This window comes from Macaca fascicularis, chromosome 9 (genome assembly GCF_037993035.2).
Source record: "Macaca fascicularis isolate 582-1 chromosome 9, T2T-MFA8v1.1".
NCBI classification, from domain to species: domain Eukaryota; kingdom Metazoa; phylum Chordata; class Mammalia; order Primates; family Cercopithecidae; genus Macaca; species Macaca fascicularis.
The window spans coordinates 92,390,876-92,405,497 of record NC_088383.1 but is presented as its reverse complement, the minus strand read 5'-3'; the positions used below and the strand labels follow the sequence as shown (position 1 = coordinate 92,405,497).

Sequence of the window (14,622 nt, the reverse complement as noted above, 5' to 3'; positions counted from 1 at the left end):
TCAAAAGAGGCCCCTTCTTCCTTAAAAGATATATAGCCTTTCTCACATGCTTCTGTCTGTCTAGAGGCTACACAAGTTAGCAACATCCACATTTTACCAAAAGCAATCTAAGAAGAGCAGTATAATCAATTTCTCATCATTTTTGCCTTTGATACAATCAGTAGTATATGCATAGGGATGGATTAGAACAGCTTCTGTGGAATTTTTCAAGAAAAATATTTGCCAAAGGTTCATGTATCATATTTCCTTGGGTAATTATGCTCTCTCGTCCTTTTTTTATAAATGGCTCCAAAATAGCTCTTTTTAAATTCAGTCATATATTATCAGAATTATGTATAGCGTCCACCCAAAGATAAAATACAAGTGGAATGTTTTTCATTTTATATTAAAAGCTGGTGCTAGAGAATGCTTTCTATGGTAAGTTGATATGTAGAAAAATACCAATATGCAGGTTAATATTCTAATACTTTGAATTGCTTTGCTTTTTCCATAAAAGTTATTTATTTATCATTCTACACATTTCAGTCCAACTAATTGAGGAAGGAAATATATTGAATTATTATTTTAAAATTTGTTTATACACAAAAGTAATAATCATGTCAAATAATAATTAAAAAAAATTGTTATTTAAAATATTTCCTTGGAACTGAGATTCTAGAACGGTAACTGATAGTGTAAAATGTTAGCAGATACAAACCAACAAGGATGGAATAGAGGATTCCTGGCCTATCTGATGGCGGTTGAATATTTCGGTCCTGATCTATGGCTTGGATTGGTGGCGTAACAACAATGGGGTTCAGTTCTTCCTGAAAAAAAAATTAGAGAGTTTTCTTTAGCTGTATTACTAATATTTCATGAAGAGTTGAGACAGATGTTTTAGTTTGGAAATCTATACAACATCTGAGACAGTAAACTCAAGTTTCACCATTTATAATCTAATACCTTTTGCTAGTTAATTTTGAATGTTAAGAGGAAGCAAAGTAACCTCAAAGTCAAAATGGTAAGACATAGTAATTATGCACATAGACATTTATATCAGTAACTACTCCTACAAGGAAAGCAAAGAATGATAATGCATTTTGAATCTTCTCTAGAGGATTTCACAAAAGAAATAGCAGGCTATCAAATAGTTTATGAAGTAATGTTTTCTCTTCTCCTTAGACAAAATTTGTAAGAATACTTGTATTCTTTCCTTGCTAAATCATTTTTTAGTTTCATATACATTAATTATATTAAAATATAAATACTTAAAGTAAATAACTTCATAAAAATAAAAGTCACATTATTGCAAATTTCATATAATTAAAATTGATTTTATATTATGCAGGTATGTACATGTATTTTGCAATGGTCTATAAGAAATAATGTTTAAAATTATAACATATTTATTTTATTCAGTGTTTCCCAATTTGATGTCCAGTACTAGTCTGTTGTGCTATCAGGACTGGCAAACATTTTTCTGTAAGGGACCAGATAATAACTACCTTTAGGCTTTGCCAACCATATTGTCTATGTTGCAGTTACTGTCAACTCTGCCACTATAGCACAAAAGCCCAAGTGGGCATGGCTCTGTTGCAATAAAACATTACAAAAACAGGTGGTAAGTGATATGAGGTTACTGACCACTGTGATCATAGTAGTATGCTAAAAGTACAATAATAGGTATGTTGAAAAATAATAAAAAGCTTATCGACACAGATAAACTTGGGAAATAAGATATTAAATACAGTTTTGAAAACCAATTAACTGCACCGCAAATCTTTTCAGACTTAATTATGCTAATCTGCATACTGACTCTCTAAGAAAAGGATATTATTTGCTCACTTTCAAGAAACACCCATTAACCTCTTTTTGAAATAATACCTTTAGAACACAGTTTGTGAAACACTACTTTAAGTTTTGCAGCCCTCATTCCAAATGTGCCAGTGGTAATTCTAAGTGGAAGTAATTCTAAAGGGAAATTCCATTACATATTTGGGCTGAGGACTGTGAAACTTAAACTACTGGTTCCCAAACACTTAGTATGTCTCCATATCTGACAACTTTACATTCTAAAAAATTACTGCAATGTTCTCACATTATTTCTTCTGAAATGACAGAACATTGAAATATGTCATGTACTTTTATAAAAAGTCAGTAGTTTCAGTTCTCAGCAAAAATGTATAATGATGGCATGCTAAAAAAAGAGCAATGATATTAAAACATTATAATACTTAATTTTATGCTGAAAGTATAATAAGGATAATTATTGACCAATAATTCAAACATCATAGACACTGTAGAGGTTTCTCTTGAGTTCATTATCACGAATAGGTCCTAAGCAGTATAAATGTTATCAATATTTTCCTGAAAATAAAAAGTTGTTGGTAGTAGCAACTTACTAATACTCTATTCTCTCCTTTAAATGTGGAATCAGAACCATGAAAACCTCAAATCAATATCAAAATTACTCAATTAAATGCAGAAGATTATTGCTCCTCTCACACAACTCTCACTGAACCTTTCCTCCCACGCTCCCTCTCTCTCTCTCTCTCTCTCTCTCCCCCTCTCCCTCCCACACACACACACACACACACACACACACTTTTACAATAATCAATTTGCTTGGTATGCAATACCTGTATTGCTCCCTAAATGGAATAAAAAATCTGAAGTTGTTTGAAATATGTATGTCTGAATACAGGAGTTAAGAGTTGACAAGCTCTTTCTAGTCATTTCTCTGAGGAATCTGATTGCATCAGCCAAAGTCAGCTTATGGTTAAGCTGTATCACTCCTGGTTCATATAATTAAATCTGCAGTAATTTTTCCAAAACTGAGGCTCTATTAGGATCCTGTGAAAGCATTTCAAATCTGAGGATTTTCTGCAGTTCCATTCTGCATCTCATAGTCAGAAAAATATACCAATGTTTCCTAAACAATTTTTGCTATTATAAAATAAGTAATTTCTTATCTAGAAATTAAAATAAAATTGAATCTTAGCTTTTCTTTTGGAATGCTAAATGTAAGCAAATAATAATACTTCAGGATATGTTGGCTGATCACCTTCACCTATTTATTTCCATAGATTTGCTAAGTTACCTACACATAAGCAGTTTTAGCTTTGTTAATTAGTAATGTAGTATAAAACATTCTTTCTATAATATATAGAGTTGTTGAAATGAGCAACAGAATTTATTTACAATGAATTGTTGTCTAAGCAACATAAAAAAAAAAACACATCAAACAAAACCAAGAGGAAGAGAGAAATGAAAATTAAATTCCTCATCTTACACATTTGCTTGTTAATTAAATATTATATATAAATATATAGTAAGAACTGAAGAAATAAAAAGAAACAAGTATATTATTTAGAATTATATTGATAATCAGAAGGTGAAAAACTGTGAGTATCTCAGGATACTGAGCATGGAAGTGAGGGTAGATGGGATAGAAAATATTTTACATAAAGTCATTTGGTACTGTGTGACTATGTCATTACCATATCCTGTACTATTTGTTTTAACATTAATAATAAATAAATTATAGTATTGAGAATAAAAGAAAACAAACTCTCTTGATAAAGGCTTTCATAGGTTTCTGGAAATTTAAAAGAAACTGTGTGGTTTAAATAACTTATCAGAATTGACATTTTATCTTGTCCTATAGAGACTAGCAACTTATTTTAATATATTTATTTTTCCTTCTGCTACCATAAATGAGATTGTCAGATAATCTAGGATTAAAGGTGAAAATAATGATTTCTTAAATATTATATGTATGATTACCTCTCAAGTAAATTGTGCTTCATGAAGCTTGACATTTTAAAATATTATTAATACATGACATTAAAGAATACTAAAAATTAGGATTTTTAGGATGATCTTGTTAAATATTTAACATATTTTATAAAGATATGTAGCATTGAAATCAGAGGTAGACAATTAATATGCATTCATTAGAAGAAACAACATAAATAACATGCATTATGTTTGAACTTCTGTCTGCCACCACAATCTCCACAGTAGATAGAACGAGGCCTGGGAAGGGTATTCATATAAGCATGAACAACCCAGATGGAAATGGTTCCTTAGAATAAGTGAGAATTTTACAGAGAGAACAGAGGTCAAACAATAATACTATGTATGTATTCAGTTCAAGTTTTTTTTTTTTTTTTTTTTTTTTTTTTTTTGAGACAGAGTCTCACTCTGTTGCCCAGGCTTGAGTGCAGTGACCTGATTTCGGCTCACTGCCAGCTCCACCGCCTGGGTACATGCATTCTCCTGCCTCAGCCTCCTGAGTAGCTGGGACTATAGGCGTCCGCCACCATGCCCAGCTAATTTTTATATTTTTAGTAGAGACGGGGTTTCACCGTTTTGGCCAGGATGGTCTGAATCGCCCACCTCGGCCTCCCAAAGTGCTGGGATTACAGGCGTTAGCCACTGCTTCTGGCCAATTCTTTTTCATTGAACACACCTTTATCTCTATGAAGAGAACAGAATTATTCTTGTCCATGAATTCAAGTAATGTAATCATTTACAGGATTTAGCAGATAGCAGATACTTAATATATTTTTGCCAACTTAGTCTACTGAGCTATCCAAAGAGATCACTACTCTCTAGTCAACTTTGTGATATCCACTACTCAGAAAGTAGTCCACCTGTGGCTACTGCCAGATCTTCCACAGTTCTGAAAAGGCGATTGATTCAGTGACTTGTTTCTTCTGAAGAACAGAGTCTCTTCACGTAGGTAGTAATTGCTGTTGCTTATTCTCTGTTGCCCTTATTTATCTTAGCTTTTGACTTTACTGCCTAGATTATAGAGGAAGTACGGTAAGTGTTGAAGAAATTAGAAGTCCACCCATAGCTCACATATGCTTGGGTATCCTTTATGGAAAGTATGAAAATGTTCCTCTATTTTATTATAATTGCTACATTTATCTTTTTACCAAAAGCTTTATTGGTCTGTGAGCAGAAAATATTTTATTTGTATTTATAACCCTCAGCCTAGTGCCTCATAGATTTCAACAAATTTTTGTTATGAAGTCAAGAAACACAAAATGAGCCCCCCGAACCCTGGAAGGCTCTTTTATACTCTGCCTCTGAAGCAAAGCTTCCTTCTTTGCTGTCTCGTTTGTCTTCAAGAAGAGGTCATGTCTCCTGAATTCTGTTCCCGTTGATAAGCATATGTTAGAAACACACAGGATAGCAGATTTGCATTTCATTGCTGTTTGAACTGTCAGAGCTACCTTCCCTGTCTTAGTCATGGGAACACATACCTAAAGTGAATTAGGTCCATATAAAAAGATTCATATTGTGAAGTTAATCACAGAAACGATTAAACAATAACAAAAAAAAGTCTTCTGTAAAAATACTGTGTAATTATATGGTTATAAACCTAAAGATTATTGTATTATGAATACATGCTTTCTTTCATTAGCTTTTCTGGAGACACACCTTCTCTTTTGAGCAACGTGAAGGTAATGTTTTCAAGCACAACTGTTGTATTATTCTGAGAGGATAACAGTAGGCAATTAGCATTTGATGCGAGTGAGGGTTAATTATTCCTCATACAACCTCACTACCAGATTGAAAATGAACTTTTGGTCTGAATTCTGTTTTGTATATGTGTGTGTGTGTATGTATGTGTGTGTGTGTGTGTGTATATATATATATATATATATATAAAATATATGTATAATCATTAATTAAAACATAATAGCAAACAATCACAAAAGATTAAGAAGCTTTGTTGTGGATTTAAGAAAATCTCGGCTGAGAGTGGTGGCTCACGCCTGTAATCCCAGTACTTTGGGAGGCTAAGGCAGTTGGATCACGGGGTCAGGAGATCGAGACCATCCTGGCTAACATGGTGAAACCCCATCTCTACTAAATATACAAAAAATTAGCCAGGTGTGGTGGCTGGCCTGTGGTGGCAGAAGAATGGTGTGAACCCGGGAGGTGGAACTTGCAGTGAGCCGAGATCGCCACTGCACTTCAGCCTGGGCGACATAGTGAGAATCTGTCTCAAAAAAAAAAAAAAAAGAAAAGAAAAAAAAGAAAAGAAAATCTCAGCTTTCTGGTCTTTTAGGTGTTCAAGCCATCATCTTGCATTCTTGCATAAAAGGTACATTCAAGAGAAACACTCAGATTTCAGACATTGGATATATTCACTGTTTAGCTTATATCAGGTAAACAGAAGGCATGACCCACAGAATGATAAGATTTAACCTATTATATCATCCCTAATGTTAAATGGATACATAATGAATATGATTTTCACTGTTTCATTAATGGGTAGGATGTCTTGAAAATAATTTGAAAACAGTTCTTACTTTTAAAATACTTCTCACGTCATCAATGAGAAATACTATCTATCATTTACACAAGTGATAGATGAGTAAATTTTTTTAAAAAGACGTTTTGCAGACAGATTATTAAAGCTTCTAGCCTTGGTTGAGATACAGGTAATAGAAGCATTGTTAAAATGCTAAATATTCTCAACTTGACATTTGAATGACATCTTCATCTGAGTAACCTATACATAGTAGTACACTGAATGTGCCCAAGTATTTCAAATTAACTGAAGACATTATAATTATCTTCAAGAAACAATATATTGTGATATATCCCTGGAAATGTAATCTGAGTTCATAGAAGTACATAGTTTGCTGTTATAAAAGTCAATTTTGGATGTATTATATAATATTAGACTTACCATTGCTTAGATCTTTACACTGTATTTTAATCAAGTAATAACCTCATAGTATTTAGAGAAAGGATAGTCATGATAAAATAGTAAAAATATGCTGCAAGTATTCCAAGACCAATACTTAAGTGATTTGAAATCTTAGTAACTATATAATTTAATACCTAAGTTATTGAATTTATTACTTAGTCCTTAATTACTTTCATAATTTTATGTGCTCTTTACATTTCAATAGGTACTTTTCCAATCTCCATTAAAGTCATTAATATTCAATTTTTACACTCCATTTAACAAAAGATTTCTACTGCATGTAAGAAAAGTCAGTGAACATTATTATTCTCATTTCATGTTACATTGCAAATGCACTATTTTCCTCAAAGCTCTTGATCATTTTCAGCCGGATTCTTGCTTTTCTTCCACGTGTTACTAACACAGAGAATTAGAACAAATCAAAACTTTTCTCAAACACTTTCATATAGACATAAATACAATTATATATTCCCTTTAGAGGCCCAATGACCATTTCTGTTTTCACTTTGCTTAGTTTTGCTTTTTACAAAAGTCAGAAATATCCAATTGTTTGAGAAAGTATCAGACATATTGAAATGTTTTTCCTGGTGAGATTATTGTAAAAAAGAGTAACTAACTGGGGTGAGTAGTATGGGCCAAGTCAATTACTTTGAACTTTTTGTATTGTTATGGAAGAAACACAAGTTGAACATTCACAAACATCTTTGAAACTGATATACTACATATATCAAAGTTCCTCAAATGGTTTTTGATAATTATTATCCTTAGAACAAAAGGGCGAAGAGCACATTTGAGATACGTATATAACTATGATTTGTGAAAATCATAACACTTCATGCCTGATCATTGGAATTTCATATCACATATTAAAACAAAAACTCACTGAGCTAACAGAAGATACAACCTTGTTTTATTATTTCCATGAGCAAATTTTATGACCCTTCCAATATCATGCTCTTTATTCTACCACGTATGTGTAAATTTACCTTGTTTAATGTGACTGAATTTGTTTCCAAAATGTGCATTTCAGTATCCTTTCAATTGCATATTTGGATGCTTTTACTGATACTTCCCTTATTTTCAAAATATTTCCTTGAATGTCTTTGTCTTTCAAGTTTGTTTACCTGGGATTATATGTCTCCCTTGTCTATGGATCATCAAATGATTTCTAGACAGGCAATAAAAACCTTGGCTGGGGGTAACTTGGTAATTATTTTCCATGAATAAATAATAAAACACTGTAACAAAATCTTCAAGATTGGTGACTTGTTCCACACTGTCCAAGTGACAAAGTCTCAAGCATTATTGCAATGAAGTTGGCTTTGACTATCAAAAATCGATTTCCAAATAACTCAAACTTGAGAATATGCATTTCACAGATGTTGTAAGAAGGATACATAGATCATAGAAATATGTCTTACATCCCTTTCCTGCATTCCTATCCATTTCTATAACAGCTATTCTTGTTCCTACTTCTCACACTGCCTCAGGGCTAACTCAAAATCTTCTTGTTATTCACCTCCCCTTCATTCCCATCATGTACATCAAAAGTCCTCCAAAAGATTTTTGAGAAGCATGATCCACTCTGGAAGTCAGAGGAAAGGAAGACATTGAGCAGACAGAGTTTGCTTTATCATGAAGATAAGGAGACAATCTTGGGAGAATTTATTTGTTCATAATTTTAGTATCATGACATTTGTATGAATATTTCAATGATAATAATGATATGGTTCCCATTGTGTGCTCTCATCAGATCAGGAGATGTCTGTTTTTGTGATGACTTCAATTCACTGTCAAATCACAATTCTATCCAGGACCTCCTTGCTAGTAGGGACTGTTTGAGCACTCCCTAGGGTTTTCACCTTCAATCTCTCCAGATAAGGCCTCCTCACTCAATGGGAAGGCAATAAAACAAGGACAACAAATATGAAACACATATAACAAAGTAGTCCTTTTTTATTGATTTGATTTTAGAGAAATGAAATCTGATTTTGCATTATCTGATGCAGTAGTTTGGTAAAAGAACATAAATTTTAAATTTAGATAAATGAAGCAAAGTAATATACAGTTTTCCCGAGTGGTTTTATCATTTTGTATTTCTTTCTTTTTTTTTTTTAATTATTATTGTACTTTAAGTTCTAGGGTACATGTGCATAACGTGCAGGTTTGTTACATATGTATACTTGTGCCATGTTGCTATGCTGCACCCATCAATTCGTCAGCACCCATCAACTCGTCATTTACATCAGGTATAACTCCCAATGCAATCCCTCCCCCCTCCCCCCTCCCCATGATAGGCCCCGGTGTGTGATGTTCCCCTTCCCGAGTCCAAGTGATCTCATTGTTCAGTTCCCACCTATGAGTGAGAACATGCGGTGTTTGGTTTTCTGTTCTTGTGATAGTTTACTAAGAATGATGGTTTGCTGCTATAAAGACACATGCACACGTATGTTTATTGCGGCACTATTCACAATAGCAAAGACTTGAAATCAACCCAAATGTCCATCAGTGACAGACTGGATTAAGAAAATGTGGCACATATACACCATGGAATACTATGCAGCCATAAAAAGGGATGAGTTTGTGTCCTTTGTAGGGACATGGATGCAGCTGGAAACCATCATTCTTAGCAAACTATCACAAGATTATTTTGTATTTCTACCGAGTATATGTGTAATAAACGTAAATGTTCAAATCAATTGGAGAAAATGGATTTTTAAGTAAAGAATGATTAAATTTTGGTTATCAATGCATACTGAAAAAAATTATGATAGATATTGACTTTACCAAATAAAGCTTTGGAAGATTGCCAAATAAGTCTTTACCAGATACATCTTTGGTCAATTGCTTATGCCAAATATATCTTTGTAGAACTAAAGTGAATGTATGAGAAAAACACATGTATTAGAAGTCAACATAGGTGAAAATAAGAAAGGTAAATGATTACTTAAAAATATTGCAAATGCTTGCTTACAATGATTTAAAACAAGCCCATTAATAGGAACTGTTGAAGGCATAAATAACTTTAAAAGGTAAAGATGAATCAGATGGTCAGTTTTACTTAGAAAATATTTGCGATAGGTTGTCCTAATTAATTAACCAACAAACACTTATTGAAATAAAGTGAGTAGATGACAAGTAGACATTTATTGATATTTGACTTGTATCTTGTTCTGTAGGTTTAATTTTCACAATGCTACTGTTATAGAACCTATCAAAAGCTTCAAGTAATAGGGAATATAGTTTGAATCAGAATCTGTCTTTGAATACTGTGTGTTTTGGATCTATTTGACTTTCCACCATTATATGGGTAAGGCTGTTTCCTCACGTTACCTACCTGTCTTGTTTGATTGTATCTCCCACTATTGTGTTTCTCATTCCTTAGTATCTCTGGTTTATTTTTCTTATTAAAATATGCCAAAACTTTCCTTTTGCAGGTTTTTCATGTTACTTCTTTAACCTTCCATTTATATCTCACATTTCAACTCAAATTCTCCTTCCTTAGAGAAGCTTCATTGACAACACTAGTTACCAAAGAATGCTGTTTTCTTAATTGTATGCATCAGTGCCTGAAATCTATTGCTGAAATTTTTATTTTCTATCTTCTTACACTAAAATGTAAGCTCCCCGAAGCGATAAAATGACAATGCCTATATCCCTAGTACATAAAACACTGTCCTGCACTAAAGGTCTTTCTCATTCACTTTCTCATTCTCTCTCTCTCTCTCTCAATAGATTAGATAGATCGATCGATACTGAGATAGAGATATAGTGTGTATGTATCTATAACTGATGGATTGATTTTTTAGGTAATATTTCTTGTCAAGGAGTTGAAAATATAATTGTAAGGAAAGTTTAATTAATATATGATACAACTAACAATTAAAACAATGTATAGTATGTGGAACTCACTTCCTACTGAATTACTCAGAGGACAGAGTAACTCAGAGGACAGCGTTATGAGGGAATCTGAGGAATACAGATATCACTTCACATTTCTTCAGAGTTTTGCAGTTTAACATAGATTTTATTTCATTTGTGCCTCATAGGAGCAGTGTGAAATAAAGAGAATTGTCCTTTTTTTTTTTTTTTTTTTTTTTTTTTTTTGTCAAAGAAGTCAACTGACATCTCAATCCACAAATCCAGTGGTAAGACAAGGCTCCCTAAAGAAGGTAAACTTGCTAAAAATACTACCCTCTTTTATTTTTTTAGAAATTTAAAATTGCTACTCTTCATTGAGAAAAATCGAGCAAATGATAAGAGTTTTCAAATATGCTACTGTGAGTACATGTACGATGTTTGATGAAGTTAGCTTGCTGAAAGCATCATAGATCAAATCCCTAAAACAAGAAATATTTTGCGGCCTTACATGTGTAGGATTGAAGGATGTATGCATACTCTTTCAGTATACTCTAGAAATCGGTGAGCTACAGTGTGATGTCATACAGATATATTTGGCCACTGACCAAAAATAAAAGTGTGTTATAGAAGCATTCATCTTTAAACAATATACTTGCCGAACTGACTTCACATTGGAATAAGCCCATATTTTTATATTTCATATATGCAGGCAATCAATAAAAAATTCCTAAAGAATAGAGTCTTGTTCATGGTCCTCTACATGGGGCGTGGCCCAGTACACATTAAGTTGACCCACTGTATGATGTCCAGTCAGTATTATAAGGGCTTAAAGATTAAAAAAATATTATCAGATGTTTAATATGTAAAAGTTAATTGGTATATTCACAGTCTCTCAGTTATTCTTATTCTTTTTTGGGATCATCCTCTGTGCTTGATTTTTACCCAATATTTCAGAGCCATTTCTCCTAGTGATGAAAAACTGGAGATGAGGTTGCTTAGATACAGCAAATCCTTTATAGCCAGAGGGAAGCTGAAGGTCAAAGAGTGAATTAGATTGATGTCTTGTTCTTGTTTGAAAACAGAATTTATTTGTTTTGCTGACAGAGTAGGAAAATATAAACAGTCAAGAAAGGGAAGACACATTATTTTGCTATAAAGTGAATTCAAGAGGAAATAACAGGTATAAGGAAAAGCATAGTGAATATCATTATAGGAATAATCCATTAGAATGGAGAGACAATGAACTTAAACATTTGCTAATTCTTCTACTAAAATGGATCAAGTGATTGCTTCAACTGGGGAAAATTCCTAAACTAACCTAAATATAAATGAGTACTAGAGGACAGGGAGAATCACATCATGATACTGATTTAGAGGCACAGCCAGAAGTACAATAAAGCTAAGACCTGAGCTCTCTATATAAAACAACCCTTGTGTAACAAGTGAACAACCCAAGTATGTCTTTAAATTTATTTTTGTAACAATAGTTTCTGTCCTTATTTTCTAATAAAAATAAAATCATTTGATAAAAGACATACAATAATATCCAACATGAATAAAGTCCCAAGACTCAAAGGGAAACTATTTTTTCAATAACTGTATTCATTATATTTCTCCAAAAATCTTATTTAGCAAATAATATTGAGAAAAAAACAATTTTTGTGATATAACTCATAAGGCAAATGTCTGATATAAAACATAAAATGTCTTTTTGTTTTTAATTTTGCATTTATTTCTTATTTCATCCTGATAAAAATGAATGTGTACAGTTTCAATATGAGCAAATACATTTTTTTCATATATCCTTTAAAACTCTCTTATTCACTTTCAATCTTATAAAATATATTTGTTTACGATATATTTATAGAAAGTCTTCTTGAAAAATTATGAAACTTCTGAATTTGAGGAGATAGTGACCTAAATTACTTTAAAGGTAATCTTGATCATAATCGAATTCTACAGAAGGGCTCAAAGTTTCACTTTTGTAAAGTAATAAATTGCATGGCATTTAACAGGCCTACTCTAAATAAGCCACAGCCTTGAAAAGAAAATTGCTTTCGACACTGGTCCTCTTGCCAATGTACTGATTTCTATTATTAGCTAACGTCTTCTACTGGCCCCTGTCAGGGGTCACCTTAGGTCTAGCTGGAGGTGTATCCTCAGGGCCCTGAATGGATTCAGAATCAGCATGCAACATGCTTGTGGTAGCAGCATAAAACAGTCTACATGAGAGAATGGTCTGTGAGAGGCAAATCAATGTAAGTATAAATGAATGTAGATAGGATCACCAATCTCAAATGTGTTACAAGAAGAGAATGAACAAAGTGACATGGAGACTAAGAGAAGATAGGAGAAGAAGTAGAAAGCAAACATAGGGTGAGTATTATGGAATAGTCCTCCAGTAAAGTTCAGTAACTTTAAAATTATAATTACTATGGCTCTATCTGTTAATGTAGAAGGCTATTTAAATAAGCCAAAGTAGCATAAAGGAGGGCATTACTATGGACTAGTTATCTGTGTGTTTCCAGAAACCTAGATAAATTTGTAGGACATAAACTCAATTGTGTCCTAGAAACTCATTTTCTATGTTCCAGTCTTGTAAATTCTACCAGGTTCTAGAAATCCATAGTCTAAGAGGCAATAAACCTAATTATGAATATAATAAGACTTAGTCCCTTCCAGGAAAAAGATTTAAAAAAAGCTATTGAAGATTATTTCCTTATAAAATGTAAACATGACCTTAATCTAGACTCAAATACAATTTTTCCTAAGAATTTTAGGGATTAAGGTAGAATTTCTGTGGTAGTAACAGGAGCACAGCTGCTAAATTTATGCCACTAGAAGCAATGAAGATCACAGGAAAGATATAACCTGTCAACTTTGATTCATTTTGAGAAAACAGTACTCATGTAATGATGGTAATGGTATTTATCATATGTAAAATAAAACCATAATAAGCTTTTAAAATAGTTTTAAGATAAAAAAGAGTATTTTACAAACAATGAATTTGATCTCTTAAAATTTTTTATAGTTTTGTCATTAGTTTTATTAGAAGATTTTACATGTGTTCTTTCTGGGAAAAACAGTATTTAAAAAGTCCATTAACCTTTTCTAAATGTTTAATTTTTTCTTTTTCTTTCTTTCTTTCTTTCTTTTTTTTTTTTTTTTTTTTTGAGAAACAGTCTGTCTCTATCACCCCCAATTTTTATTTAACATGAGTTACCAAATTAGGATCACTGCATTCTATTATACTAGTTTAGAAAAATATATAGAAACTTTTTAATGTTCAGATATGCCAAGATATCACTGCCAAGATTTGTCTCTTTTTAGTCAATATTTAAAGTAATTATTTCCAGTTTTACATTTTAATGAATGTATACAGTCTTTAAAAACATTTGTAATGGTTTTAGTGGAAGCCATGTTTGTGTTGATTTTTATGTTTTTATTTTTCTTTCATTTTTTATTTTGAGACAGAGTCTTACTCTGTCACCCAGGCTAGAGTGCAGGGTCGCAATCTCAGCTCACTGCAACCTCCACCTCCCCAGTTCAAGCGTTTCCCTCCCTGAGCCTCCCAAGTAGCTGGGACTACAGGTATGCACTACCATCTCTGGCTAATTTTTGTATTTTTAGTAGAGACAAGGTTTCAGTATTTTGGCCAGGATGGTCTTGAACACTTGACCTCAGGAGATATGCCCACTTTGGCCTCCCAAAGTGCGGGGATTACAGGTGTGAGTCACCATGCCGGGCCTAATATTTATGCTTTTAAATGGTTTTTGGTTTCATTCTTTACAATAATGACTGCAGTTGGTTTGATAATTAACCTTCATAATGTTCAAACAGTTTATATTTCTGCACATCTTTTCTATTTAAATACTGACAAGTATTGTGGTCTTAGTCTCTTAGAGACAAAAGAATTATAATATATTTGTAAACTGTTAGGATAAAAGACATAAAAATAAAGTTTTAGAATGAAATGTAGATAACTGTATGAAAATGTAAAATCAATGAGACCTTATTATTGTAGGATAATAAATAGCTATTAAAAT

At 32.5% G+C, this 14,622-nt stretch overlaps 1 protein-coding gene across 8 annotated transcripts in view; it reads right to left on the bottom strand.

Moving 5' to 3' along the window:
• Window positions 1-14,622, bottom strand: part of PCDH15 (protocadherin related 15) — a 1,788,406-nt gene that overhangs the window by 417,496 nt on the left and 1,356,288 nt on the right. For all 8 annotated transcript variants that reach the window (XR_012417282.1, XM_065521086.2, XM_065521087.1 and 5 more), the window contains one exon: window positions 698-806. Coding sequence is in view for 7 of the 8 variants with exons in the window: in XM_065521086.2 (XP_065377158.1) it covers window positions 698-806 (109 nt within the window). In the remaining variant the exon portion in view is untranslated. The remainder of the gene's footprint in view (window positions 1-697; window positions 807-14,622) is intronic.